This window comes from Quercus suber, unplaced genomic scaffold (genome assembly GCF_002906115.3).
Source record: "Quercus suber isolate HL8 unplaced genomic scaffold, Cork oak 2.0 scaffold_11, whole genome shotgun sequence".
Classification (NCBI taxonomy): Eukaryota; Viridiplantae; Streptophyta; class Magnoliopsida; order Fagales; family Fagaceae; genus Quercus; species Quercus suber.
This window is the reverse complement of record NW_027069477.1, coordinates 1,509,618-1,526,135: the sequence shown is the minus strand read 5'-3', so window position 1 is coordinate 1,526,135 and position 16,518 is coordinate 1,509,618. Positions and strand designations below refer to the sequence as shown.

Below are 16,518 nucleotides of genomic sequence, written 5' to 3'. Positions count from 1 at the left end.
GGACTTCTTTAACATTACTCGGAGGCTTCATACTCAATATTGCTTGAATTTTGTCAGGGTTTGCTTCAATTCCTCTGTAGGAGACCATAAACCCCAGGAATTTTCTTGATGATAATCCAAAAGCACATTTGCTAAGGTTCAACTTCATGTGATACTGCCTCAGCGTATCGAATGTTTCCTGCAAGTCGTCCAGATGCCTATCTTTGTCCTGAGTTTTCACCAACATATCATCTATATAGACTTCCATATTCCACCTGATCTGTGGACGAAACATATGATTGGCCAGTCGTTGGTACGTTACTCCAGCATTTTTCAAACCGAAAGGCATCACTTCATAACAAAATAATCACTGACTGGTGACAAAGGATGCCTTCTCTTGGTCCGCTTTATCCATCCTAATCTGATTGTATCCAGAGAAAGCATCCAGGAAACTGAGCAGCTTATGGCCTGCAGTAGAATCTACCAATTGATCAATGCGTGGTAACGGGTAACTATCCTTGGGACAAGCCTTGTTTAAGTCAGTGAAATCAACACACATTCTCCACTTGCCGTTCGCCTTCTTGACCATGACCATATTGGCCAACCAGTCAGGATAGTATACCTCTCGAATGAATTTCGCCATAATTAACTTCTGAACTTCCTCCTTAACAGCATTGTCTCTCTCTGGGGCGAACACCCTCTTCTTTTGCCGCACTGGTTTGGAGGAAGAGCATACACTCAGACAGTGGGTAATGACATTAGGATCTATAACCGGCATGTCTTCGTGACTCCATGCAAACACATCTCTGTTTCTTTTTAAAAAACAAATGAGATCTTTCTTGATCTTCACTTCCAGATCTGCTCTAACCCTGGTACATCTCTCAGGGTTATTATCATCTAAAGGAATATCTTCCAACGCTTCAATGGGTTCTGCCACAACTTTCTTTTCTTCAATATTCATTGCTTGAATTTGCTCATCCGCAGCCAGCATGGTTAGATAACACTCTCTTGCTGTTAATTGGTTTCCCTGTACTTGGCCTACCCCATGTTCCATTGGGAACTTGACTGACAAGTGGTAGGTAGATGTACTGCCTTCCACCCATTTAGGGTTAGCCTTCCAATTATTGCATTGTAAGAGGATGAACAATCTACCACAAGGAAGTTCACCTCCTTGGTAACTTGCTGCGGATATGCTCCCACTGTCACTGGTAATGAAATACTGCCCACAGGTTGTACCTTCATTCCACCAAAACCCACTAGGGGGGAGCTCGCTTGTCGCAGCCGATCTCGTCCTAACCTCATCTGCTGAAAGGCTAGATAATACAAAATATCAGCCGAGCTTCCGTTATCTACCAACACCCTTCTGGTCTTGTAGTCAGCAATAAAGAGGGTGATGACAATAGCATCGTCATGAGGATGGTGAATTCTCTCTGCATCCTCGTTCGTGAAGGTGATCGCCTGCTCATCCGTAGTTCTCTCGCTCGGTAATCGTCCAAGGAGTTGAACGTTCTGTACTGCTTTCAAGTATGCTTTCTTTGACTTGGACGACTGTCTTGTAGGACTTCCCCCTAGGATGATTCTTATTTCTCCGAGCGGTGGTCGTGATGATTCCTCTACCTTCGCTTTCAATTTCTCATCCTTGTGGTCTTGTCCAAGGAAATTTCTCAACTTTCCTTGCCTGATGAGATTCTCAATCTACTGCTTCAAATCAAAGTATTCATGCGTATCATGCCTATAATCCCTATGGAAGCGACAATACTTATTCCTATTGCGCTTGTTAGGATCTCCCTTCATCTTCTCTGGCTACTTCAAAGATGACTCATCCTTGATTTGCATAAAGACTTGCTTAAGTGGCACATTCAAGGGGGTGTACTGCTGATTTCGCGCTAAGGGTGTACTACTGATTTCGCGCTAAAGGACTTGCTTTCTTCTCTCGATCCCTCTTGTCTTCTGTCCTTCCCTTCTTAGGACAAGGGCCTTGCTCCGACTGACGCATTGGGTTGGCTTCAACTTTCTCAACTCTCTTCCTCTTCTTGGCTATGATAGCATCCTCTAAATTCATAAAGTTCTGGGCTGAATGAACTAGTTCAGCCATGGTTTGAGGCGCTTGTTCATATAACTTATGGATGAATAAATCAGAATGAACTCCATTATAAAATGCTGCCAGAAGGAGCTTATCATCCACCTCGTCCACCGCTAAGGCATCCCTGTTAAAGCGCGTGATGAAGGACCGCAAACTTTTATTCTCTCCTTGCTCTATGGTTAGCAAGCTAGACGAAGAAAGTTTGTGCCTCTGCCCTCCAATAAAATTATTAATGAACAACTTGCTTAACTCTTCGAAGGACGTCACTATATTAGGAGGTATTTTGCTAAACCACACTCGTGCAGGTCCTTTGAGGGTAGTAGGAAAAGTTCTGCACATTATTTCATCTGGAACTCCTTGAAGATGCATAGTAATTTTGAAGGTGGCAATATGGTCAAAAGGATCTCGCATCCCGTCATACGAATCTAAAGGAGGCATCTTGAACTTAGGTGGCAAAGGATGAGCATTGATGGACGCCACAAAGGGGGAATCAGTTCTATGAACTAAGTCTTCCACAGGGTTTGTTTTCCTCATATTTTCCCTCATCTCATCCATAACCCTTCTCATTTGATCCATTTCCCTTTCCAAATGAGGTACCCTCTGTGAAGCGGTACCCCTCGACTGATTTTCAGTTTCAACATTCCTTTCCTCTCTTGACTTTGGGCCCGTTCTTCGGCATTCCATTCATGAGGCTGCTTCCTTAACTCAAGTCGTCTAACCAACTCTTGGTTCTGACGAGTTAACTCTGCCATAGCAGCGGCCATGGATTGCATATGTTGGAATGAAGATGGTTGCATAGTGGGGGCTGACTGACGGTCGTGGTAAGGGTTACTAGATGCGTCCCTGCTTTGTTGAGGGCCTGGACTCGTAGCCCTAGATCTTGTCCGAACCATTTCAACCTTTTATTGGAGAAAGAAATTACAAAACTTAATAAACTAAGTTCAAAAGACAACAAATTTCTTACTCTTTCCCACAGACGGCGCCAACTGATAAGTCCCTAGAAATCAGTGGGCTGAAAGGTCTTCGGATGTTGTTGATCTTGAATGAGTCCTGAAAAACCAAAGAAGATCAGAGAAGATCGGTGGAGGCCGGTCTTGAATCCTCCGATGGTAAAGTTAGCAGATTGAAGTAGAAAAGAATACACTTCAAAGACTTCACCAATTTTTTTAGAATCCAAAAAAAAGTGTCCATACCTCTGCGTAGAAGGGTCTTTATATAGTGTTAGCTTGGCAGTTATTTCCCCTATCGTCGTAGAGTTTGGAGGATTCAGAGGGTAACTTCCATAACTGTTGTAGGAGTCACCTCATTGGGACTTGTGTTCTGATTCAAACAATCATGACTCTTCAACATGACTCTTGGTGAACCTCACTCGTCCATCATTAAGGACGGACGAGATTCACTGTTAGTACGTCTTTCACTGGGTGAGTGAATGAAGGATGAGTGTAAGAGGACGGTAAGAGAAGGATGAGCGTATCAGCCCTTCATTCTCCACTTTGTACATTGCTATGGACGGACATATGGATGAGTAATTAACTTGGCGTTTTTCTTACACCATCAATTATCATTTTCTGCAATAAGTACTCTAAGGCCATTTCTGCTTGTAACTCTGGAGATGGCAACGTATAACTGTCCATGACTGAAAACTGGTTTGTCTAAATAAAGTCCAACACATTTCAAAGATTGACCTTGGCTTTTATTAATTGTCATTGTAAAGCAAATTGATACTGGAAACTGTCTTCTCTTTAGTACAAAAGGCCATTTAGATTTAGAAGGGGAAAGAACTATTCTTGGAATAAATACTTTATCTCCAATATGAGATCCTGATATTATTTGAGCTTCCAAAACCCATTTTGATAACTGGGTGACTAAAAGTCTGGTACCATTACAAAGTCCAGCACTTTGGTTTAAATTTCGAAGTAGCATTATTGGTAATCCTACTTTCAACCTGAGTTTATGGTTTGGAATACTAGGGAACTTCAATGAATTGAGAAACTCTATTGGATACATGACATCTTGATCTAGAATTTTGGTTGAAGCTTACATATTGAATCTGCACTAAGATATGTTTCTTCATCAACACTAATAAGGTCAATCATGTAATTGTTTATGTCTTCAACAACTTCATTTGTTGGAGCTAAAATTGCCCTATCTTCTAAATATTTTGAATCATTGAATTTAGAATGGAAGTTAGGGTAAGTAGCATTCACGATATCATTGAAAGGATGACTACCAGGTTGAATTAGTAAGTCATGTGGTATTTCAATCAATGCTTCACTTTCACTATTGTTAAGTTCACCATCACCAATTTTCAATATCCATTTAGTAAATTCTCTTGCAACAATATCACCTAGATTTTGTGTCAGCCTTATATTTTTGGTCAAAATGAAAAATCTACAATTGTTCCATAATGAAGACTTGTTAATTGATGCTTCAACTATTTGTTCTCTTCGTCCTTTTAGCTATGACCAGTAATATTTGTCTAAAATCACCACCAAGAACAATTGTTTTTCCTCTAAAAGGTTTGTCTGCACTATTGCTGGCAATAAAACGTAAAATATCTCTTAGTGAACGATCAACAACTTCAAAATAGTTTCGGTGTGTCATAGGAGCTTCATCCCAAATTATAAGACTTGCTTTTGTCATAAGTTCTACAATTTGTGAACCTTGTTTATTTCCGCAAGTTGAATTGTCTATTACAATTATTGGTATTTGAAATCTTGAATGAGCCGCTCTTTCTCCTGGCAACAATAATGCAGCAATTCCAGATGATGCAATTGCAATGACAATCTTTCCTTCTGAATGCAATCGGCATATAATGGTTTTCCAAAAATAAGTCTTCCCAGTTCCTCCATGTCCATATACAAATAAGAAGTCACCTTTATTTCTCAAAACAGAATCAATTATTGCATCACATATATTCCTTTGATCAGAATTAAAACCATTAAAAAAGTTTAATATGTTCCACTGCTGAAGAATGTCTATCATAATCCAATTCTTCTTGTAATATTCTATTGTTATATTGTCTCAGAAGCAATGTGTTTGGATATGGTATTGTTTCAAATTCTTGCAAAGACCTTCCACTTATTATCAGAATTTGTTCTATATCACTAATGTGTAATTCTGCAATTGGAAGTCATCAAGATATAGATTGTCATAGTGTAAAATTGCTCTCTGACGATGAAGAATGTCCTCAGATAATAACCGCCAATTCAAAATCCATAATTTATAGGAGTCAGAAACTTCACAAAAAATCAGCATTGTGATGAAAAGCTCACGAAGTTGTTTTCCTGAAGCCCAATTTGACGCATGATTTAAAGTTTCATGCCACTATTTATCATCATCAAGCAAACCAAGCGCATAACATGCTAATCTGGATCTGAATATACTACATTATTTATAGTTCTTATTTCTTTAAAGGATCGAGCTCCTTTAACAACATTTAATAACATCTGTAAATAAAAACATTAGCATAGTATATACACCCTATACATCTTCCAGACTTCCTCAATCTCCATTCCTTGTCTCTTTTATGCCAAACCCATTTTGTTGGAAACTCAGAATAAGTCAATTCCCTTGCTTCTTCATATAATTCATTTGCTTTCATCCACTCAGTAAATTTACTTTTTCTGATATCTGGTCTATCAATAACATTATCTAAATACTCAGTATCTTTAAAAACAACTGGCTGTTGATTTTCGATATGGAAACTAAGTCTTTGAACAGCAGATTGTCAATAGTGGATTTCAAACTCAAATATTCTCTAGCATACCTCTATGGCAGACACATACCTACAATTTAAGTATCCTTTAACTTTATCCATGTCTATCATATTTTGCATTCCAGTAGAAGCATTAACATGTAAATTTTCTTCGAGAATCAAGGTTGCACGATCAAGTCCCTTCATAATATACTTGAATAAATATTTGATAGACCTTGAATGATTATACCACTTGACATTTATGTGAGCTTGAAATTTCACCAATAAGTCAATATTGTGAGGAACTATATATCGATTATCGAGTTTAACTCCGTTTCTTTCAACATATATTCCATTATTCCTTCTTTTATATATTGGGAAACCATCATTATCAACAGTGGTTTGAGAACAAAATTTCTTAGGAAAGTGCTTCACACATTTGTTCTCAATCTTACAACTTGCCCTTGAATTTATAAATCCGCAAGGACCATGGACCATGTATTGTTTGACAACATCATAAGCTAGTGGTTCCTTATTCAAATCTGGAATTTTTGCTGAGATTATCTTGTCAATTTCTACTGCTGTAGGATGTTTTTCATCATTATGTAGAAAAAGTAAAATGTGTGCATGAGGTAGGCCTCTCTTTTGATATTAAACGATGTAGACAACTGGTACCAAAATAGCAAGTTAATTATATTAATATAGAGTAATTATGAACACCAAAAGGAATCACTCTTCCAAAGTGTACCTGCAATCACTCTTCCAAAGTGTTGACCATGCTTTAAATTGTTTAAAAGTTGATCAAGTTTTATCTTAAATACTCTTGCAACCACATCAAGTTGATCTTCGATTTTCTGCCCAGGTTTCCTAGATAGGAAAAGCTCAATTTTCGGCCATTTTGCATTGTATGTGAAGGTAATAAACAGATCTGGGTGGCCAGCCCATCTACAAATTGCCATTGTATCTTGGAAATTTTTGATCATATACCTTGGACTTCCTGTGAAACTTGAAGGTAAAACAATTTTTTTTCCAGTAGATGTAGGGGTGGTATCACCTCTCATAACTGCATCCTTCAATCCATTATACAGTTCAATCCTCAACTTTTCTCGATTATTTTTCACCCACATAAGTCTTATTTCCTCAATACATGTATAGGCATCTACATCAAATTGCTGAAATAATCGACCACCAGATATCAATGTATGTCCTTCACCATCCCATTCTTGCAATCTGAATGCATAATACTCTCTCATAGTAACAAAGTCATTTGTGTTGAATTTGGTCTCATCTATATTTTTGCACAAAATGCCAAGCCTAAAGCCATCCTTACCATATAAAAATAAAAGAGGATATTACAATGCCATGTATGATGGATGCAACTCATTGATCCTATGTAACCCTCTTTCTTTTAATTCCACAATAATATCACGATATGCATTATCAACACCAATATCACCAACAGTGATTGCAACAATTTCAGAACATTTAGGAAGAGTGTACTCTCTTCCATCTGTAGTTCGTGAGCTGATAAGACGTAATCTTAAATGATGAATATCACGTTCTATGAAACGATCTCTAGACGTACGAAATATCTTCACCAAATTGTTTGACTCATCAAACATTTGGACCAATGTGTCAACGATAGATGGATCAAGGTCTTTATTAACTGGACTGCTACTAAAGGCATTCATTCTATGTTGGACTTCATTTTTAGTATCATAGAAATATAGCTTTGCAAACTGTGGGTCCTCACCATTATTAGGAAGAAGTGTTCCAATCCTATGATGGGTTTGACCATTAAGTCTAAAAATGTAAGGGCGTCTACCATCGTTAACTCTATTATCCACTCTGAATATTTTAGATCATTGTCCACCAAGAGGATCTAACTACTCACTGAGAAAAGGAGGTGTTTTTTTAAGCAAAGGCAACTTCACCTTACCCTCCATACAACACAAAGAAAATTTTGGAAATCTAGGCCTTTTAGATTTTACACTTCTTTCTTCATACCATAACACCGCACCACAATTGTTACATATAGGGATGTCCACTCACCCGCCGACCCGCCCAACCTGCCCATACCAGACTTGCTACAACCCAATCCAACAGCTCCAGTGGTCGGACGCGGGTCCCGAGCTCCAAAACCTGACACCGGCAATTCTGTTTCAGTTCCCTTCCTTCAAAACCCGTTCAACCTGACTCGCCCGAAGAGAGAACGACGAGTTGCAATTTCATGATTTCTGACAAGTTTTCCAATGTGATTTGGTAGATTTCGACGTCTAAAACACTAGATCTGGCGATTCTTGGTATAATTTAGGGGAAAAAGCATCAGATTTCGCGAAATCTTCTGCCAGATCTGGCTAAATCGCACCGATCTTGGATGGATCGGGAGAGATCTCGTCATTTTCTACTTTTTTCATCCTCTCCGGCGGGTTTCGACCTTACCCGAAACCGCCACTCACCTGATGGAAACCCGACTAGTAAAACCTGACCCTAATACGAGTCGGTTGCTAGTCCGGCACCTCCCTACCCGATCTCTGGCAGGGCAGTTGCGGGTTGGGCACAAACCCAACCCGTGGACAGCCCTAGTTACATACTGTCTTTCATACTGTTTTCTTTTGGATTTCTTTTCAAACATTATCATTTGCCTTTTCTGTCATGCTAATCTTGCATTTTCCATTTTCTCTTTTACTATTATAAGATGGAAAAACGAAAGTAAAATTAGCATTTGTTTTAAAAGTGAAAGAGTACATATTTAATAATCTTCTCAAAGCTACTTTTGTTCAAATATTTTTTAATCAAACATCAACAAATGATAAAGAGATACAAATCTAAATAAAACCAACAAAGGGGAAATTGGGCTTAGCGTCTGTTTTAAGAGTCAAAGAGTACATATTTAATAATCTTTTCGAAACAACTTTTGTTCAAATATTTTTTAATTGAACATCAACAAATGATACAGAGACACAAATCTAAATAAAAGCAACAATGGGGAAGTTAGGCTATACTAACCTCTTAATTTAATTCAATAGTTCTTCTTGAATTGTAAAAAAGGGTCTTAAAGCCAAAGTAGAGATGATAAACCTACAATAGCATGTGAGAATGTAAATGCCATTGAAAACACAAAACATGGCAAGTTTATTTGAAGTAAACAGCAAAAAAACTATCAGTTTACTGAAATAATTGAAAATATAGAAATTAATACTAAGAATGTGACATACACAATTAAAACAAATGAATAAACAAAATAAGCAAAGCTAACAACAAAAACAATAACATATTTAAAAACATTGCCAATAAACTGAACCTAATAGACTGAGCAGTACAAAAAATAATAGAAACCAAGTTTAATAGAACAATTTTGAAATAAATATCAAGAAGGAAAGAAAAAATAATAGTAAGCATTCCAGTAAATCAAAACAATAAATCAAAAGAGAAATAATAGTAAAATTAAATACTAAGAAGGAAAAAAACAAAGGCAAGAATAGAAGTGGGTGTGCTAAATATGTTTTAAATCATGAAATTTGGTGTAAAGATAGAATTAATTTAGGTGTATTCTCTGAAACTTGAGATCTAAATTAAAATTTAAAAATCAAATTTTAATGCTAAGATAAGAAGCTAGTATGGGGTAATTCTTCTGGATTACGTCATAAACAACCATCCAAACTCACAAACTGTTCATCTAACAAGTACAAAGTATCAGTCATGATAGAACATGATAGAATTGCAATGACAATACCAACTTCAATTCCATTTGAAGATGGTTTTCTAGCACGTATAGTGAAATACTTTAATTTAAATTATTTCATCAAAACAAAAACAAAATTGTATCATAATTATATGATTTTGAAATTACGTAGACACAAATAAAACTAAAGCACCACTTCAAAAACCAAAAAAAGCTTTTTAATTCCTCAAAGCTTTTCTAATCAACCTAATGAATCACAAAGTCAAGCAAAAACAGAAGTTAGCATCTTGCTATATTTTAATAATTTTTGTCACACTTTTAATAGTAATTGAAAGCCTATAAATGCGTATGTTTGGATGAGCACATCAACCAAAAAGGCTTTGCTTTTACACCAACAAAGAGAATCCCTTTATNCTCTGATACATTTGAAAGTTAAATGTGTATAAAACACCTTGAACGTTTAGACCCAAAAAAATCAATTAGCTTATAATCAAACAATTATTGTGCGGAACATGAACATAAGCAATACAGAATTAGATAACAATCTAGCCAATATAAACACATCCACATAGAAATATAAGGCAAAGATAAAGGAAGAGAGATGCAAACACAACAACACAGATGTGTTATCAAAAGGAAACCAAAACACTCGGTATAAACCCTCTGCCACCCCAAGCGGTAAATAATCACTAAAGAATGTAGTTGGGATACATAAACAGAAAAGACCCTCCAAGCTTAATCTACCAAGTACCTAAGCCCTCCAAGCTTCTTGCTCCAACGAGGTTACGCCGAACCTATTTCTTCTTTAGCTTCCGGATTCCGTATAGACCATAGACATCAACCAATGTATTTGGTTCCTTCCAAATTGCTTCCCTTAGCACCAAATGAACTTCTCACAGACGTAGGTGTGGTGAGATAAGGATTTGGTCAATGACCTCTCAAGGATGTGACAATGGAGAGGAAGAGAGTAGAGAATTTTAGAGTCTCTAAGGTAAAGATTGGGGATGAGGCAATCTTGTTTTTCTCTAGGGTTTCTCTCACAAAATTCTCTTGGAAGCTCTCTCATTTAGTGGGTATAGGGTCATATATATAGTGTGTGTGGTTTGGAATCGAAGAGACAGTTTTTGCCAAAGGGTTGATTGGCGGCTTGACCTCGGGCTTGTCCAAGTTGGAGTTCAAGTCGCGAGTAACGGCTTGGCCAGCCTGGAACTTTTGTCCTGTAGTGCTGACAGCTGGCGCGACCTTCAGCTCCCCATGTGTGCATCTCACGTGCCTGCAGTTGGCGGCTTGCCAATCGGAGTCACCCGTGATCCTAGCCGCGAAACCTGCTTTCTTGCACATACTTGAGCTTTCTTCACCTTTCTCACAACTACCTTTACATAATCCCACCTAAATACAGGGTTAGTAAGTGCTAAATTAAAAGCAAATTGGCACGGAATAAAGCCAACAAGATGGTTGATAAATTTCAACCTTACAGAAATAATAATAAAATTAAATATCAAAATGGAAAAACAACAAAGGTGATTGTATTCTCCAAGCATTCAAGTTTAAACCATCCATGTTAGAAATACCACTATTAAAATCAAGGGTAAACATAGATCTGCACAAAACATAAATTAATTCAAATTTTAGGGGTGAACCAAAAAAGCACAAACTAACAAAAAACTGCAAACAAAATACAACAATCGAACAAACAGAACTCAAGGAATTGTAAAAATAGATTGGAAATTAAGGAAAAAGGTAGCCTTTTCAAAACCCTATAAACGGTAATTGAATAAAAAAATAAAAATAAAAAAGGAAAAAAATCCCTACCTTCTGAATTATTTTCTAAATCGCTTCTAAATTGCCTGTTGTTGCAGAGGACGAACAAAGTTTCTCAGTTTTCACTGTTGCAGAAGACGAATAGAGTTCTTTTTTTTTTTTTTTTTCTTCCTTTTGGATTTCCTTTTTTGTATGCTTGTTGTTCTAGAATACGATATTCTGATCTGTATGTTTATAGAGTTGCAGTGAAGAAGTGGAAGTCAGAGTGAGTCTGAAATTTCGATCAGGAAATATGGCGTTTGCATTTTAGGGTTTGTGTGTGGTGTGTATGGTTTTTTTTTTTTGGATAAGTGGCTTAGTGTTTTTATAGAGATAGGGTCTGCATTTTTTTGTTTTTTGTTTTTTTTTTTTTTGTTTTTTTTTGGTGGAAAAGCGGCTTGGTGTTTTTATTTTTATTTTTATTTTTTTATTTTTTTATTTTTTTTTATAGAAATACCTTTGATGAAAGTGAGTCTTCCAAATGCACTGTATGGTATTTTAAAGAATTAATTGTAGGTAGGGTCTGTTATGACGTTTTAAAAACATTGGTATATGGCTTATTTCTATATCCTTAAATGCCCTATACCGACAGTTTTGAAATCGCAGGCATAGGCAGCAATTATTACAACGGTTTAGGACCACTGGTATAGGATGTATTTCTATTTCCCTAAATACCCTATAGTAGCATTTTAGAAACTGCTAGTATAAGAAGGGCCTATTACGGCATTTTAAAAATGTTGGTGTAGGGCTTATTTCTATATTCTTAAATGACTTATATCGGTGGTTTTAAAAGCGCAGACATAGATAGTACGTATTACAGTAGTTTAAAACCGTTGGTATAGGATGTATTTCTATTTTCCGAAATGCCCTATAAGGGCAGTTTTAAAACCACTGTTTTAGGTACACCTATAACGGATGCATCAAATTTGTCCAAAATTATTAGTGTTATTATTTTTTTACAAAAAATACAAGAGGGAGGGAGGATTTTTTTGAAACCGTCCATGTATAGAAACATGTCATAAAATGTGTAACTCAACTTTTATTATATCATTATTATTATTATTAGATTACATATTATATGATATCAACCAAAAGTCTTATAGCTCAACTGGTTGATACTTCTCATCATTTTCAACGTAATCATCTAGAGTTCAAATTCCTCATATCTCAACTATCCATTTGTGACATGATACAATTAAAAACGAAATATAAAGTAAACCTTTAATTCGTTACCACATTTGGTGATTCGTCCCTTAAAAAAGTTCAAAAACTCATTGAAATGCACATTTCTATAGATCCATCCTTATCTCTATGTTACTCTAATTGTCACCTTCATTATCATATTTGGTGACTGATCCCTAAAACAACAAAAAAGTTGGTGGCAAAAACTCTATATAGTAATCATCCAGAGTTCAAATCCCTCATATCCCAACTATCCATTTGTGACATGATACAATAAGCAACCAAATATAAAGTAAACCTTCAATTCGTTACCACATTTGGTGATTGGTCCCTTAAAAAAGTTCAAAAACTCAACGAAATGCACTTTTCTATAGATCCATCCTTATCTCTATGTTACTCTGATTGTCACCTTCATTATCATATTTGGTGACTGATCCCTAAAACAGCAAAAAAGTTGGTGGCAAAAACTCTATATAGTAATCATCCAGCGTTCGAATCCCTCATATCTCAACTATCCATTTGTGACATGATACAATTAAAAACTAAATATAAAGTAAACCTTCAATTCGTTACCACATTTGGTGATTGGCCACTTAAAAAAGTTCAAAAACTCAGTGAAATGCACATTTCTGTAGATCCATCCTTATCTCTATGTTATTCTGATTGTCACCTTCATTATCATATTTGGTGACTGATCCCTAAAACAACAAAAAAGTTGGTGGCAAAAACTCTATAAAACGCACATTTCTATAGGGTCAAGGTATCCTCCATTCTTGACTCTATCTTATCTTTGAGTATTTCTCTTCGTTGGGAATTTTTTTTTATTAAGATGGCACCCCAGGGAAGAGGTAGTGCAATTGTTGTCTCAGTTCTGCTATTGGGTATGCTCCTTCACTGTGGTAACGTTTTGGCAGCAACCTATACTGTTGGAGATGCTGGTGGATGGACCTTCAATGTTGTGGGTTGGCCTAATGGAAAGACCTTTAGGGCTGGTGACATACTCGGTAAATATGAATCATTATTTTCTCTCTCTCTCTCTCTCTCTCTATATATATATATATAACTTCATACTTTTTCAATCACCAATTTTTTTTTGTAGATCTCTGACCAGTTTTTATTTTTTTATTTTTTATTTTTATCAATTTTTTTAATATTATAATTATGGGTATAGATTGTTTTCACATCCAACAGTATCTACTCTCTATCATAATGTTTGACGATTTTCTATCAAGGTTTATTATTTTTCTTGTTTTCATGTTACAGTGTTCAACTACAACCCCGCATCCCACAATGTGGTTGGTGTAGGTAAAAGTGGTTATGATACATGCACGGCATCATCAGGACAAACATTTCAATCTGGAAGTGATCAGATCAAGCTTGTGCAAGGAGGAAACTATTTCATTTGCGGTTTTCCGGGGCATTGCGCAAACAACATGAAAATAGCTGTCAACGCGTTGTAATCTGAAACAAAACGTTCTGAGATGTTGTCAAGATGCAATGGAATAATCAATAAAATTCATTTCTAATATGCTTGAATATGAGATATTGCTTCATTTTTGCACTTTCTTATGAAGTTTTTATATATATATATAAATAACTTCATACTTTTTCAATCACCATTATTATTATTTTTTTGTAAATTTCTGATCAGTTTTTTTTATTATTTTTTTTAATATTATAATTATGGGTATAGATTGTTTTCACATCCAACAGTATCTACTCTCTATCATAATGTTTGACGATTTTCTATTAAGGTTTATTATTTTTCTTGTTTTCATGTTTCAGTGTTCAACTACAACCCAGCATTCCACAATGTGGTCGGTGTAGGTAAAAATGGTTATGATACATGCACAGCATCATCAGGACAAACATTTCAATCTGGAAGTGATCAGATCAAGCTTGTGCAAGGAGGAAACTATTTCATTTGCGGTTTTCCGGGGCATTGCGCAAACAACATGAAAATAGCTGTTAACGCAGTGTGATCTGAAACAAAACGTTCTGAGATGTTGTCAAGATGCAATGGAATAATCAATAAAATTTATTTCTAATATGCTTGAATATGAGATATTGCTTTTTTTTTTTTTTTTTGCACTTTCTTATGAAGTTTTGCTTAGCTTTTACTGTGATATATGGTGCGGCAAAAGAAATTATTTGACTGATTTTTGGTTTCCACAATTACCATGCGTCTTAGGGCATTAAGGGTGCAAATATTTGTTTAGTAACCAGCAATTCTCATCTCCTCAAAAACCTTCAAATCAGAATTATCCTTCCCATCTTGTCAAATCCAAACAAAAGGGGGGTGTCTGTAATTAAATATATCAGGCTTAATCCCTCTCTTTATCATAATTTTAAACATCCATTGCTTCATGGAAAGTTCCATTTTCAAGTTTGTTTATTACAAAATTATGATGGATGTACTCATTCTCTATTTTGAGAATAGTTGAGTTTGACATTTAATGCAAGCGTATTTTTTATATAAAAAATAATAATAGAATGACTGAAATATAGAAATTTTATATAAATATATATATAGTTTTTTTTTTTCCATCAAAAAATTAATAATATAGTTTAACAGTTAACACTTTGATGCCTTTCAAACCCACTTTGGCATTTGTGACTAGATAGCTCAGTACTATAGCTAAGTGCCAATTAATGAATGACGGTCCCAAAGACGAGGGACAATTGTAGGTTCTAAAGAAGGAGCCACCCCAAGAAAGGGTCTCAAGTCTCAATCCAATGAGAGGATCACACAAATGTTGACCACTATCACTAAAGCCTGTAGATGAGTTTTGAGGAATGGATTTAACTATTATGTGAACCAGGAGGACTAATGTTTGTGAACTCAAGTGACAATGACTTGAGCAATAGAGTTCTTGATGACAGTGGAGTTACGGAGTTGGATTTTTTCAAAAAGGATGTCTATGATATTGGCATTTTGCTTCTTGAGCTAATTATAGGAAAGGCACCCATTCAAATAAAAAAAATTATTCAAACCATTTGGATGGGAGTTACATTGATTGGATTACTTGTCTTTTGACTTGCTCTTCTTTAATGTGCGATTTCATTGATAAATCTCTTATTGGGTTAGGTTTTGATAATGAAGTCTTTCAGTTGCTCAGAATTGCTGGTGCCTACATTAAGCCCTTACCTTGTCATAGGCCCACAACCCTTGAATTGTACCATGCGATAAGCATCCTTAGAAAGAATTATGGCCTCATATAAATAATGACCCGAAGATATTGAGGCAATTTGAAATTGCGACTGCCAGTACTTTGAGTGAAATTGTTGAGGCTGAAAGTATATAGAACACATATAGCACATTAAAACACACACATACATGAAGGAGAAAAATCTCATAGATCATTTAATCTAAAATTAAGATGTCAAAAGCTCAAACACGTTAAAGCAGCAAAAGAAACATCACAAATTTATGCATAAAGCCATGCCTATATGACTTTTAAATAATCCAAATGCAGCAATATTAGAAGCAATTTTAAGGATTATTTCCTAATCTCAGTGGCTTCTGCAACATAAAAATCACAATCAACACATATACATCTCATAAAGAACAAATAACATATTTGTTAATGTTCTACCTGTCAATTGAAAACAGTCCTAAGTTAACAATCAAAATAGGAGTTACAACCATAACCGGAGATTGTACTAGCTTCAATAAATATATGTATCTTTGTCTAAAGGAGTCTGTAATTCCTATCAAATTAAAAAATAATAATAATAATAAAATAATAATCTGATTTCACCCAAACCAAGGAAAGAAGACATACAGGACTTCAGCCAAAAACATTCTCCATTCAGCATTGCATTCAGCAGGGCTTTGATAAGGGGTGGATTCTGTGAGTCAAAGTGACCTGATGTAGTTGCCACTTGGGATGCGCTGCCACTAAGGGGTGACGTATCTTGTTTCTTTTGCTAGTCACAACACCGACTTCAATTCCATTCCTATGTGTTTTAACCAATATACCACCATCATAATGCAAATACTTTATCCAAGCCACATATAACCCAAAGATCTATCCAACTATTATAGGGGAAAAAATGTCATATTTAATGCAGAAATTTAAAAATAAAGAG

General features: G+C 35.8%; 2 protein-coding genes and 1 long non-coding RNA gene across 3 annotated transcripts; 1 reads left to right on the top strand and 2 right to left on the bottom strand.

The window, feature by feature from the left end:
- Positions 1-1,017: 1,017 nt before the first annotated feature.
- Positions 1,018-2,746, bottom strand: LOC136070018 (uncharacterized). The gene is made up of 2 exons (XM_065779254.1): positions 1,881-2,746; positions 1,018-1,657 (listed from the first exon to the last, which is right to left on the bottom strand). The coding sequence occupies exons 1-2, from the start codon at positions 2,744-2,746 to the stop codon at positions 1,018-1,020; spliced, it is 1,506 nt and encodes a 501-aa protein (XP_065635326.1).
- A 10,464-nt stretch (positions 2,747-13,210) lies between these two features.
- Positions 13,211-13,967, top strand: LOC112018627 (basic blue protein). Its single transcript, XM_024051155.2, has 2 exons — positions 13,211-13,430; positions 13,690-13,967. The coding sequence occupies exons 1-2, from the start codon at positions 13,256-13,258 to the stop codon at positions 13,884-13,886; spliced, it is 372 nt and encodes a 123-aa protein (XP_023906923.2). The 5' UTR covers positions 13,211-13,255; the 3' UTR covers positions 13,887-13,967.
- Positions 13,645-15,659, bottom strand: LOC136069931 (uncharacterized). The gene is made up of 2 exons (XR_010631132.1): positions 15,575-15,659; positions 13,645-13,887 (listed from the first exon to the last, which is right to left on the bottom strand). It is a non-coding gene; the product is annotated as an uncharacterized LOC136069931 (long non-coding RNA).
- Positions 15,660-16,518: the final 859 nt, after the last annotated feature.